At 34.6% G+C, this 13,563-nt stretch overlaps 1 protein-coding gene across 2 annotated transcripts in view; it reads right to left on the bottom strand.

The window, feature by feature from the left end:
- The window catches only part of DNAH8 (dynein axonemal heavy chain 8), a 491,513-nt gene that overhangs the window by 410,211 nt on the left and 67,739 nt on the right, over nt 1-13,563 (bottom strand). For both annotated transcript variants that reach the window (XM_016431041.2, XM_016431044.2), the window contains exons 11-13: nt 12,810-12,911; nt 9,915-10,061; nt 4,761-4,958 (exon numbers count right to left, since the gene is read on the bottom strand). In XM_016431041.2, coding sequence (XP_016286527.1) covers nt 4,761-4,958; nt 9,915-10,061; nt 12,810-12,911 — 447 coding nt within the window. The remainder of the gene's footprint in view (nt 1-4,760; nt 4,959-9,914; nt 10,062-12,809; nt 12,912-13,563) is intronic.

Here is a 13,563-nt window from a genome sequence, read left to right as displayed (position 1 = left end):
TGTTGATGACCAAAGAGTGCTCTAGTAGAGAAATACTGATTTAGAAAGTGAACAGCTAGGTAAGAAGGTAGTATCTAAGCAAAACATCCAAATTTCTGGATTGACAGCTTAGAAATATAGGAATGAGAGATTCTTGGTCAGACTGGATGCAACTATCAAGGAACAATTAAATATATTTGCCTGGAATCTTGAGAATCCAGTCAAAAGAACTTTAATCTAAAAAAGGAAAAGGGAGAATGAAAAAGGCTAGATAGCCAATGATAAATGAAGGACAATTTTACCTAGGACTGACCATAAGTATATGCAGCTAGAACTAAAGATTTCTTTGCTCACTGATCAATTTAGAAAATGACCCCTGAGGACAAGTCTTGCTGTTTGGGTCTGAGTAATTTATCTACTTTTCACCCTCCAACCCCTTATCTCTGCATAGTGAAGCAGCATCATTTACTTTTTGGCATTTTCTTCTTCTCTCAAGTTTTATTTGTTTGTACTTGTGTGATAGATTTTGCCACCATATAAAGATAAGCTCACTTTTATTACATTCCAAGTGTTTGTTATAAAGCTTATGGATAAGGGGGGAAATTCAGCGACTAAGAGTTTGCAAAGTCACCAGAGGGCAGAGAGACTATTCCCTGCCTAATCATTAAGGAAAAATTATTCTTCCCTAATGTTGGGGCTCTAAGATTTATTGACTTTTCTTAAAATAATCAGCACTATGAAGCTCCCCAAATGATGGGAAAGCATAATGTAAACCAATAGAAAAAAACAGAATGGTGAGCTTATATTGAGGTCTCTAGTGACTCCTAAGGTCTTCAGATGTAAAGAGTTGTCAAATTCTTTTATGCATCAGTGATTATGGAATACTCATATCTGAATTCTCATATCATTGTCTCCAAACTACTGCTTGAAAAAGCAGAAATGGCACCAAAGAAAATAAATTTGTGAAGAGTAACTAGACTAGGCCAACCTATTTACACAGAAGAAATCTGGGGCTAAAATGATAAAATTGAGAGTTGACAAAAAATATTAAATTGGAGTGGATTTAGGAAAATATCACATAAAAACATACTTATGGTCCAGAAACTATAATACAACCAATTCATATGCCTATTTTCCCATTCTATAAAATATTTATGAGAATATATCTACACAATGGAAGATATCCTAAATAAGCTATAAGAAGGGAAATTACAGACCCTACAAAATAATATTCTACAACAGAACACATTTCTAATCTTACAATAAGTAACAAACATTTATTAAGCACCTACTTTGAAGGGAGATGAGGGGAGGGAGGTAGAAAAACCAAAGAAGTTCAAAATGAGTGTGGCTGAGAGGGGAAAATAAGGAAATGTCTGAGATGTCTGTTGTATCCCCTCTCCTTAAATGGGAGAGTTTATGGCTCTATCCTCTAATCAGAGAGTCACAGGGTACTGAAGAAGTGTAATAAGGCTGGAGCTATTAGATGATGAAATTTCATAAAGATGAGTTTACTAGGAGCAAGGTAGAGAAGCCAAGAAGATTAAAATGAGAGCAGTCTGTTTGGAGATGAGATGACTGAAAGGTGTATATCCTACTATACTTGTGTTTTGTTGAATATATGAGTATTTGATTCTATAAAGCAAAGCACTATTTCTGTATTTCTTTATTTTTTCAGGTGATGTGATCCAGGGAGATGGACTCAGCCCCGGAATCATGTTCTTTTTTTTTAGACTATTTTTCTATGGCTATATGCATAATTCATGATTTTTCCCACCTCTCTTCCCTTCCCCCTCCCGGAACTGACAAGCAATTACACTGGGTTATACATATATCATTGTTCCAAACCTATTTCCATGTTATTCATATTTTCAATAAAGTGATATGATCAATCTTATGCAAAATATTATTTCTAAAGCTCCACCCATTAGATGATTCACATGAGTGTGTCAAAATTACATGATTCCTTAAGAAGTATTAACAACAGTGAGTCCTTTTTTTTTTTCTGATACCCCGACTAATATTAAGTGAATCAAAGACAGGTAGGTATGCTTGCCAAAGTTTCTTGCCCCTGGCATGGAAGATATCCAGAGGAAAATCAAACTAGATAGATACTGTATTAAGGAAATGAGCAGGAGCAGGAGCTGCTGAAAAGGCTGAAGCAAGAAGGTTCAGGAATTCTGGAGAAGTGACTGGACTGTCTTCTTCTAACAGATAGTTAAGCTGGAGGTTGAGTTTTATCTAGTCTTCTAGGGCAGACCTGGTGAACTAGCTATTCTCTCTCCTGTGGCTTTCCTTGTGATCTATCTTACCAATCAACTGTACCTGTGTACAGGTACTGAGAGATATTCCTAAAGAGCTGCTGAGACACCTAAAGCCATCTGTCAGTGAGATCTTTCCTTAGAGCACTGTGCCTGCTTACCTTCCAACCTTACTACCTCTATCACCATCTAAGGGGCTTTGGGTTAGTGAAGTGCATTTTATTATAGGAACTGAGACTTTTGGGTAGAGAGAAAACTAGCAGTATAGATATCATCTCTCTGAAGATAACAGCTTGATTTGGTGGGAGGTTTATTTATATTCTTTAGTTTAGATATTCCTAAACCCTTTCCACCTTTTTAATTTATTAAACCCAAATTGTCCAGTGATTATATATTGTCTATGTTTTAGCTCAGGGTGTGTCTTTGCCTGCCCTGGGCTGGTCTATCCTTCCCAAACCAGATTAATTGCCCTAAAATACCATCCCCTAAATCTAAAATTATCCCAAATAATTATATGTGTCAAAATAGTTTTATCAATATCCTATATCTGGGTAGGTCCTCCAGGTGTTTCTGTTTAAAGTTAAAATCCTGATTATGTCAAGCCTTGAAATTCTACCAGTCACCTAAAAGATTTCCATGATTACTCATAAAGAGTTTATCTTAACTATACATATAGAAAAAATCAAGAAGATGAAATATGACAATTTTCTGTACTAATATGCAGTTGGCTAGAGAGCTGGTCTAAAAGCATAGTTCCCATATATTGGACTAGCACTGAGGATAGACAAGGAGCTGATGACAGAATTTAATAGAAAAAGAATGGGCTGAATTGTCAATGAGAGCTCAGCTGGAATATCCTTCAAGAACCCAGGACAACCTCCACAAGTATGCACGATTAGGCAGCATATTATTGTGAATATAATATGATATATTATGCTATGCTATGATATAATAATGTAATAAATATAATATAAAATAAAATACCTTCTTAAATTTTGTAAAAGATATTATGTGCCAAAATCTTGTGATAAATTTTAAGAGCAGAATTTGATTATAAGTAGCCATTTCAAGATAAAATTTTAATTTGTATTCCTACCCACTTGACAGAATATTGCCAATGACAACTAAGAAGTTAGCTGTTAAGACTAAACAAAATATACTTTTTCCTGATGTTTATGAAAAGGAGTAAAGGGTAAACTGGACAAACCACTCTGAAAAACAATTTGGAATTATATTAATGAAGTCAAAAAGCAGTATATAGCCTTTGATCAGGGATAAAACTTAAACATGCACTACAAGGAAGATAAAGGCAGAGGAAAAAAGTTATTTGCAAAAAAATATTTATACCAGAACTTTAGTAAAAATGTATTATTATATATTCAAAATTATAATTTATTTGAAAAATTATGCCAGAGCTGTAGTAAAAACTGAAAGGATAACAGATATCCACTGATTGGGGAAATGGCTAAATAATTTATAGGCTATTAATATAATGCTATATTATTATGCTGTAAGAAATGACAGCTATGAAAAATGCAGAGAAACTTTTAAAGATTCATAAAGACTCTGATGCAAAACAAATGATAACTCCAATAATATAAAGGAAAACAACATCAAAAGACTTCAGAACTATGATCAATACAAGTGACCAATGATGATTTCAAAGAAGTGATGGGGAAACTCAAGTCCTGCCTATTGGCAAAGAGATGATGTGTACCTTCAACATAATGAGGCGTACATTTTCAAGAAATAGCCAATGTTGATTTTTTTTCTGTCTTATTGTATTATTTATAATAAAGAACATTTTGTCTTGAGTGGGGGATCTCACTGGGAATGGATAACAATATTTTTCAAAAGTACAAATGAAACATTTTTTAAAAATCAGAACATTCTTGTCCCCTTATGTTCCTCATGGGAGGAAAATGCGTTCTATCCATACCCCAAAAGGAGGGATATAAACTGCCTTACAGACTCATCAGATATTTTACAGTTCTCTTGATAACTCTCTCTGAATTCACAGTTGTCTACTGAAATGATATGTAGGACAACTTCAAGAAGGCAAATGGCTCATTCCCAGATAGTAGCCAAGAATATGGACATAGAGACTGGGAAGTTTTCTCTTCCCTATGATCCAGGAGGATAAATTCTAAAAGCTTCTTAAACATAAAAATTGGGAGTATGCAATATACTCATTATATCCATGGGGATACATGATTTAGGTCAACACCTTAAATAAATAAATAATAATGTTTAAAATGAAAAATTAAAATATGGCCTTGGTGCTATGTTTCTAAAGGCTGCCAGCTGTGCCAAAATATGCATATCTTTTCTGACATTTGAAAACCTATAAAAAGGTGGTTGATATTTCTAATGATCTAGTAAACTTTTGTCAGAGTGACAATGTTTCCTAACTATTTTAAATTATATTTTTCCACAATTTCATGGTTTATTAAAGAATGTGAAAATCCAGTATTATATTTATCTTTACTAAATTAAGAGTAACATGGAATTGTTACTTACCTCTAAGCCATTGATTTTTGTTGTAAAATCTAAGTAATCAGCATCAAATTCTGTCTTCCGTGGATCCAGAGTATTATATTGCTTTTTCTTAATACCTTGGTATATATTTTTGAATTTTATTGCCATGATATCTATTCCTTCTATTGTAGATTTATTCAAAGCTGAATATGTTTGCACGATTGTAATCATTTCTGTAATCTTTAAAAGAAAAGTGATTTTTCATATTTCAAAAAGGTACACTATTGTTAATAAACCTTTTTAGCCAAATTTATTATGCCAAATCATTCACTAAGGATATTAAATAATAAAAATTCATAGAACAATATGGCAGGTACAGACTAGACAATATTATCTTATCCAAACTTTTTTCTTCCAAATGTGAATTTTAAAACTACTCCACCCTACTCAGACCATACTTTAGAAGATTTGATTTAGCTATTTCCTGATTTGTAACAATGGAGATACTTGGTCTAACAGAATCAGGAATGTCTTGGGAACTCTACATTGCTCCACCCTACTTAGTTTAACAAGGTCAGGAATGTCTGCACCCATATTCAAGGATTAAGTATCTAAGAAGATGGCCTTCAACAGACATGTGCAGAAACAGCTGACAGACCCCTGAGCTGTACTAAGTCAAGCTAAGCTATCATTGGTACAGATGAGACACAGGAAAGTGACATAAAACCATCTATATAAAGCATGTTACTTCCTCTCTTCACTCTCTTTCCCCAGAGAAGTGACTCTGGCTGGCAGCATGCTAAGCGTACCGATATCTTGGTGTGGTGGAAGATATTTGTCTGGGTTTTGGTGGTGAGTTTGCCCTTGAGCTGATTCAGGTTCAGGCATCTTGGCTAAGCCCTCTTGGAGTTCAGGCTGAATCCTTCCTCCTTTACTCTCCAAAATCTTACCTTCCTAGAGCCTCTGGTCTTCCTCCTGACACATGCCAGGCAGGAAAAATCCTACACCCTTTCCTTCTTCCTTCTTCTTAATTTCTTTCCACTATATCAATTAAATCACCATAAATTTCCAGCTGACTTGGGTATTTGGGATATCCTTGGCGACCAAATAATTAATATAGTTTAGGTTACAACGCTAAAATTATCCTTTACACAAATGAAACACTATATCTAAGATATCCGTGATGTTTGGCATTCTTTTGTATTTAAAGACAAAAATGCCACAACTAGGAAGCCTATTTCTATTCACTTGTCAAATATATATATTTTTTTAATGTTAGGAGGATCTTCTCTTCATTTTCCAGAAAATGAGAAAAAAGAAACATGATAAAATGGAAAGTGGTTTGGGCCTGATCATAGGATCATAGATACTGGACTAAAAGAACCTTAGAGGTCATTAGATCCAACTTCCCTTTTTTTACAGATGCAGAAACTGAGGCCCAGGAGGGTTAAATGGCTTGCCTAGGGTCATACAGCTAGTAACACATCTGAAGCAGGATTTGAATTCAGGTCTTCCTGACTGCTTCCAGTTCTCTCACTATCTACCTGCCAACAGTTAGAAGACTTGGGTCTGAATACTAATTTTGCCGCTTATTACTTGTGTGATCTTGGGTAAATCACTTGACTTCTTTCGTTAAATGAAGGAATTGGCCTAGAGATACCCTCTGAGATCCCTTCCAGCTTTAAATGAATGCAGGTCACTAAATTTGAGAACTGTATCATTCTTCAAGGCTCCTATTGTGGTTATACAAATGGAAACTAGACCTGTGATTTCAGTATTATATGGAACTTTGAGGCAACTAAACCCCTCTACCAGTGCAGGTCAGTACCATTCTTAGGTTGCTGCTTAGAGTCCTGAGAGGCCAAGGAATCTGCTCAAGGGCACACAGCCAGTGTGTTTCAGAGGTAAATTTTGAACCTGGCTTCAAGTACTCCAGTTCACTTTCTACTATTATTTCTTGGCGTTTCGACTAATATACCATGTTTAGAGGTTCTCTTCTTCCTATGACTTGTTTTTTTTTTATCATTTTTAATTGTTTATTATTATAAACCCTTACCTTCCATCTTAGAATCAATACTGTATTGGTTCTAAGGCACAAGAGTGGTAAGGGCTAGGTAAAGGGGATCAAGTGACTTGCCCAGGGTCACATAGCTAGGAAGTATCTGAGACCAGATTTGAACCCAAGCTCTCCTATGACTTGTTGAAGAATTGTTGAAAAGCTTATTTCAGTGTTGTAGCAAAATTTTCAGTTGTCCTTTAGGCCAGTTCAACTGGGTCAAATTATTTGGTATAATGCATGCGGTATACTAGTGATATTTGAATTCTCGGTGTATATTTGCTAGGTAGAAACCAATGACCAGAACCTTCATAATTATAACATGGGATATTGCAATGTACATATCAGATTATAGAAAGAAACTCCTAGAAAATGCCAGAAACATAGAAATATCTAGATATCTATATTGTCATATATAGATATATACATACATTCATATTTATGCTATTAAATCAAAAGCTACCCCTAAATTATACATTATCAAGACCATAAATGAATTCTATGTTATCATGTACTATCCTATTCTATTGAATAAGCATTTATTAAGTACTTCTCATATGCAAGGTACTTTGCTAGATACTGGGGATTTGAAAAAAAATGACATCATGACCTTAAAAAAAAAAGGAAAGGAAAACTGAATCAAAAGAACAATATTACTCTAGGCAAATACAAGCAAGAGTGGTACCAATATGACCTCAAACTGAACCAAACATAAAATATATGTTGTAGAGTTCATGTTTATCCTTCTATGTGGTTATAGATTTGGACCTCCTGCAGAAATTGCACCTAATTTCTTGAACAAGAACATCATCTCCAAACCATATAGTTTGTTGCAGCATATAAACTTAGCTGGCAATAGATTTGCCTGAGTTTTTCTATGCTCCTTCAGCTACTACTCTGCTACAGCTAATAGTTAAGAGCTGAGCTGTTCTGGGCTGCTTCTCATGAAGCATTCATTAACAGGAGCTTTAGGCCACATGATGATAAACTCTTCTCACTTTAACTGTCAAAGGCTACAGACTTCTCCACTATCTTCTATTTTTCTAAATCACTCAGTCAATAAACATTTATTATGATCCAATTATGTGCCAGGCACTGTTAGGCACAAGGAATACAAATATAAAGAATGACACAACCTTTACTCTCAAGGAGTCTATATTCTAACAGGGAAAACAAGCCCATATACAAATATATGCAGAATAGAAAAAGAATAAATACCAAGAAATACCAGATCCTTTAGGAAAGAGAACACTAGAAGTTAGCAATATAAGGAAAGGTTTCAGCTAGAACAAGGTTGTTAAACTTCTTTTACGTGTCCTGGACTCCTCTAGCAATCTAACAAAGCCTACAGACTCATTATCAGAATGTTTCTAAATACATAAAATTAAGTATATAAAATTACAAAGGAAATAAGCTGTATTAATTTTTTTTAAAATATTTTTCAAAAAGTCCATGGATTCTTTATTAATAATCATTTATGTAGAAAGTGGTATTTGAACTTTGGCTGAAATAATTGAGAGAATCTATTAGATGATGAGGAATTAATGTATTCCAGGCATGGGGGAATGGTTAGAACAAAGGCATGAAGATGGGAGATGAAGTTTTGTAAGGAAAAGTGAAAAAAAGGCCACTTTGGCTGGATAACTAAGTAATGGATGGAGAATAATGTACAATGAAGTTTAAAAGATAGGGTGGATCCAGGTTTAAAGAGCTTTAAAAGCTAAAATGAAGAAAGTATATCTTAATAGGAAGTCACTGAAATTGGTAGAGTAGAATAGTCAGATCTCTGCATAAGAAAAATAACTTTCAACAATATGAAGACACATTGGAACAGGGAAATAATAAGCAGGGAGACCAACTAGAAAGCCATTTCAATAATCTAAGTGGGAGGTGATGAGGTGGTGGCTAAATGAGTAAAGAGAAGTGGTCAGGTATTTGAGATTTGGTGGAAGGTGAAACAGCAATATTTGTCAAATAAGTGGATATGTAGGGCAAGGGAGGATGAGGAATTGAGGATAATACTAGGATTATGAAACTGGAAGACTCAAAGAATTGTAATTTCTTTGACAGAAATTAGTTTGGGAGAGTGGTAGGTTTGGGGAGAAAGTGATGAGTCCTGTTCTAGACATGCTGAGTTTGTTCTATCTCTGGGAAAGCTAGTGTGAAATGGATGGTAGGCAATTGCTGATATGGGACTAGAGTTAAGAGGAGTGACTAGGGAGAGATATACAGATTTATGATTATCTGAATATAGCTGATAATTAAATACATGAAAAGTGATGAGATCACTGAAAGAGAATTTTTTTTTAGAAAGAAGAGATGCCAGAGTTGAATTTAGGGGATGTGGATGGATGAACCTGAGAACTATGAACTGTGGAGAGACTAAGAAGATAAAGCTGCTATTGAGGAGCAGTCTTTCTTAGTGCATTAAAAAAGGTTTTCTTTCAGTCTGGTTATTTGTTTTTGATCCCTCATGGATAGTGAGATTCTCCCTGGGCTTGCATGGAAGCCAGGCTGGGCATCAGGTATAATACTGTTATTTCACAACAAAAAACACTCATAGTTAGGGTTTAAGGATTAAATATGAAAGATAATTCAGAGCAAAGGACGCTGAAGTGTGGATAATCAAGTAGAGGAAGAACCAGGAAAGATGTCAAGATCAACTTCCCACCTGCACACACACACACACACACACACACACACACACACACACACACACACATAAATGAAGTTAATGGTGTTTTTATGTTTACGATATGGAAAAATACTGATTATACATCAAGCAAATATTTAAGTACTTCCTGATTTTTCTAACTCAAAATGGCCAATTCATCATAGTCATCCCATAGTCTTTGTCATTATTATCCCAATCAGCAAGGTCCCATTCAAGGTTAGTCACTGCAGCTCACCTATCTGAATAATATTGCCAAAGCTATTACCCTTATCATATAGATATCTATGATAACAACAGGACTAAAAAAGAAAGCTGAAGGTAAAAATAAGATGAGAAAAATATACCAAGAGGAGAAAAGGGTGAAATGATCATAGCTATCCAAACTCATAGTATAAGTAACAAGCAACTATCTCCCCTCCCCCACAATCCCCCAAAAAGGTTAGACCCGTAACTTTGAGCTTCTTACCTTCTCTAGTCTTTTACAGAAAGCTTCAAATTTGCCAAATATGTACATTTCTGAAACCTCAAATGTTTTTTCCCCTGAGGCTTCCAAAATCTGCTTTCTTGTTTTATGAAAAGACTTCTGATATTCCTTGAATAGGAAAATGCAGTCCTATGAGGAAGATAGACATAAAACTAATGAGCCTTTTATATAAATGTTTCTCTAAAAATACTCTACTATTTTTTAAAAAAAGAATATATATTCAGTCCACTATAACTCTCTGTCCATATAAGGAAGGTATTCTGTAAGGAAATATTTTGTTTCAACTTTTTGTTCATTTTTCTCTTCATCTCTTATTTCCCATTATTGTAATATAAAATTATGACCATTAAATGAATCTATTATCATGTCCTCTTTAAGCTGATCAAAATCTCCAAAGAGACCCAAAATTAACATCACAAGTGAAACTCAAATCAATGTCTCCATATGAAGATATGAACTGTCACTTCAAAAAAGTAGTTTTGAATTTAATGACTTAAGGGTATGGCACCATTTTGATTCCCATTCAGTGGTCCTCCACATCTCTGAAGTTTGTAGTACATGAATACTGACACTATGAAGGTGCTTAAAGCTTCCAGGATATATTCCAGTTCCAATCTGAACAGAGGCAATCTCATGTAAGGGGACTGAGGTTAAAAAAAAAATGAAGAATTTGGGAAAATTAAATTTTGGTTGACAAGGGTTATGTCCCATGAAACCAGACAAGAACTGTAGCTCTTGGCTAAGAGTCATTTCTGGTGTTTTCATCAGGAATTATTGAAAGTTTTCCATTTATTTCACTGTAGGATTTTACTATATTTTGAAGAGTAAAGCATTCTTGCTTGGCCTATATCTTTTGTCTTTTTGTAATATCATATTCCAAGATTTTCCCTTCTTTATAATCAACTATAATAGTTATACCACATTCTTACATGATCTTGGCTTTGTTCTTAGATATTTGAATCCTTTCTACCTTTTTTGCAATATTTATTTTTTGTATTTGAAGGCTCTGGATTTTAGCTATGAAATTCCTGGGTGTTTTCAGTTTTTAAATTTTTTTAAGGACATGATTAGTGGAGTCCTTCTATTTTCACTTTGCCCTCTGGTTCAATATGTATGAGTAATTTTCTTTGATGAATTCTCTAAATATGTGCCCAGATTTTTCATTTAAGCCTCAAAGAATCATCAGGAAACAACTTGAGTAATGTAGGACCAAACAGAGGAGACCCCTGTGGCCTCTCAGTATGGCTCTCAACAAGGGACTAAGGCACATGTTTAATAATAGAGGCATAGAACACTTTAAGACCACCGAGAAAAGCAGCAATAAAAGGCATGGCTGTACTTCTGCTCTAACATCTTTGGCAAGGCCTATTTCTAATAAAAAAAAAATACAGGCAATTGTTAGACGCCATCTGGCTGAGCTCTAGATAAGAAGCTAGACATTCCTTAGGTGGGCTAAAGTTGCCTGGTACAGTTCCACAGGCAGTAAGCCTTAAGCATATCTATAAAGCTTAAGCACTACTACTTCAAGGCAATATAGACCTTGGGCCTGTATCTTCATGGATAAGGAGAATACATGTATGCAAAGACCAAAGAAATCTTTGTAGTTTGTGGTATAAACAGCTTGTCACCCAGATGACTAAATTGCACAGCTGTGCCCCCCCCCCCTGTAATTCCTCTAATTCCTGATTGGTTCATTATGTCATAATGCTTCTTCAGTTATTAGAGCAAAATTTCCTATATGTACTAGAGTTAATTCTCAATAAAACTGGACTTGTACAATCGCATGTCCCTCTTGGGCCCATTCATTTTCTCAGTCATTGAGAATCCTGCTCCACCTACTGTCTGTCTCTATATATCTCTCACTTTGTGAGGCCTGAAACTCAATCCTTTCAGGTGGCTTCCCACAGCCAGCCTTTCTTGGGAGATATCAAAGGTCCATGACTTGCAATCCCATATCAAGTTAATTAGGCAATTCACCCACATCAGCAATAGTATTCTCTGATTAATCTCACTGCAATTACAATCCCAACACACTGAGGGCAATCCACATATTACAATCTTCAAATGCAAATGAAAGCTACATTTTTAGTTTTAGGGAGCACAATATTTTTCATAGGAGAAAGAAGATTTCAGTCTTTTTTATCTGTGAGTTTCTTTTTTACTGACATTTGAATAAGGAAATGTCTAGCCATCCTTATACAGATGGCTTATAGATCTATATATTCATAGATACAGATCTTTTCACTCACTCAGATTTTCAGCCTTGCAGTCATCCTTGACTTTGCTATATCATCCTCTATAACCAATCAGTTGCTAATTCTTTTGTATTCTATTTCCACAATATCTCTCATATCTATCCTTCTTCCTTCACTGTACTTATTATTAGGATACAGAACTTCAAAAGCTAGGGAACAGGTTTAGAATGGTAAAATGAAGTTTACTCAAGAATCTAAAGCAAGAAAGGGACACAGAGAACATCTCAACTCTAATTCATCAAACTGGTTTATGAATCCTCTGAGAAGTAAGAAGAAATACATAAATCCAGAAGCTTCACCTTTGATTTCCAGGTTTGGAATGGATTTCTATGACATCAAGTCTCAAGTTTTGGAATTAGGTGGGAGCCTCTCCCCTAATGCTTGAACACTCCAGCACTGTCAACATCCCTCTAGTTTTAGCACTATCACAATCCCTTCCCTGTTTCCATAATTAGGCTTTGGACACTTTGTAGATGTTACCCTGGACAAGTCACTTAACCCTAATTGCTTGGCCTTTTCCACTCTTCTGCCATGGAACCAATACTTGTATCAATTCTAAGACAGAAAGTGAGAGTTTAAAATTTTTAATACCTTATAAAAGTAAAAATATATTAATACCAACCTCAATTTTTTTTAATACAACCGGTGTTTCTTGATCCCATACATGAGCCATCCCTCCATCAGTAATATATGCTTTACATGCTGTCACCATTTGATTTGTAACCTAAAAACAAAAGGTAGTTACAAATTTAAAATGGATGCAATTTATAGACATTTGTAAGAATCATAAAATGGCAAATTTTTCAAATTTCAGAATATTAAAATAATGGGGCACCCTTTAAACTTGAGTTGTTTGCTTGAATAAAACTGAATACCATATTATTCAGCAAGTCATAAATAGTAATTCTAAGAGATATATAAACTAAAAATATAAAAAATTCCAGTTATAAATAAATGAGTAAATGACAAAACCCCAAATGAGTCATCAAGAAGTAATAGGTAGCTCACTAAAAATAACCATGTTCTTCCACAAAATGTTCTTTATTAGAGATAGAACATTGAGCTAAATGAATCATAGGTCTGACCTAATACAGTATGTCTGATCTTTTAGATTCCTCCAAATAATCAAATTCTAATATTCATCATCAATTTTAATCACTATAATTAGAGTTTTAGGTACATTTTATGCTGCTTCTTGGTAAAGGTAATTTTTATAATGCATTATAACATTCTAAAGTTTTGAAAAATCAAAGCAAAACCTGTAAAAGTTCGAGTTAATGAGATCTAAAAATGGGCATTTTCTAATGTGTGAAACTTTTTTTACAAGCAACAACACTTCAGAAACTCTCCTTTAGCAATCATTATTTGAAAAAAAG

This window comes from Monodelphis domestica, chromosome 2 (genome assembly GCF_027887165.1).
Source record: "Monodelphis domestica isolate mMonDom1 chromosome 2, mMonDom1.pri, whole genome shotgun sequence".
Classification (NCBI taxonomy): domain Eukaryota; kingdom Metazoa; phylum Chordata; class Mammalia; order Didelphimorphia; family Didelphidae; genus Monodelphis; species Monodelphis domestica.
Note: the sequence above shows the minus strand (reverse complement) of the source record. Positions and strands in the feature narration are given on the sequence as shown.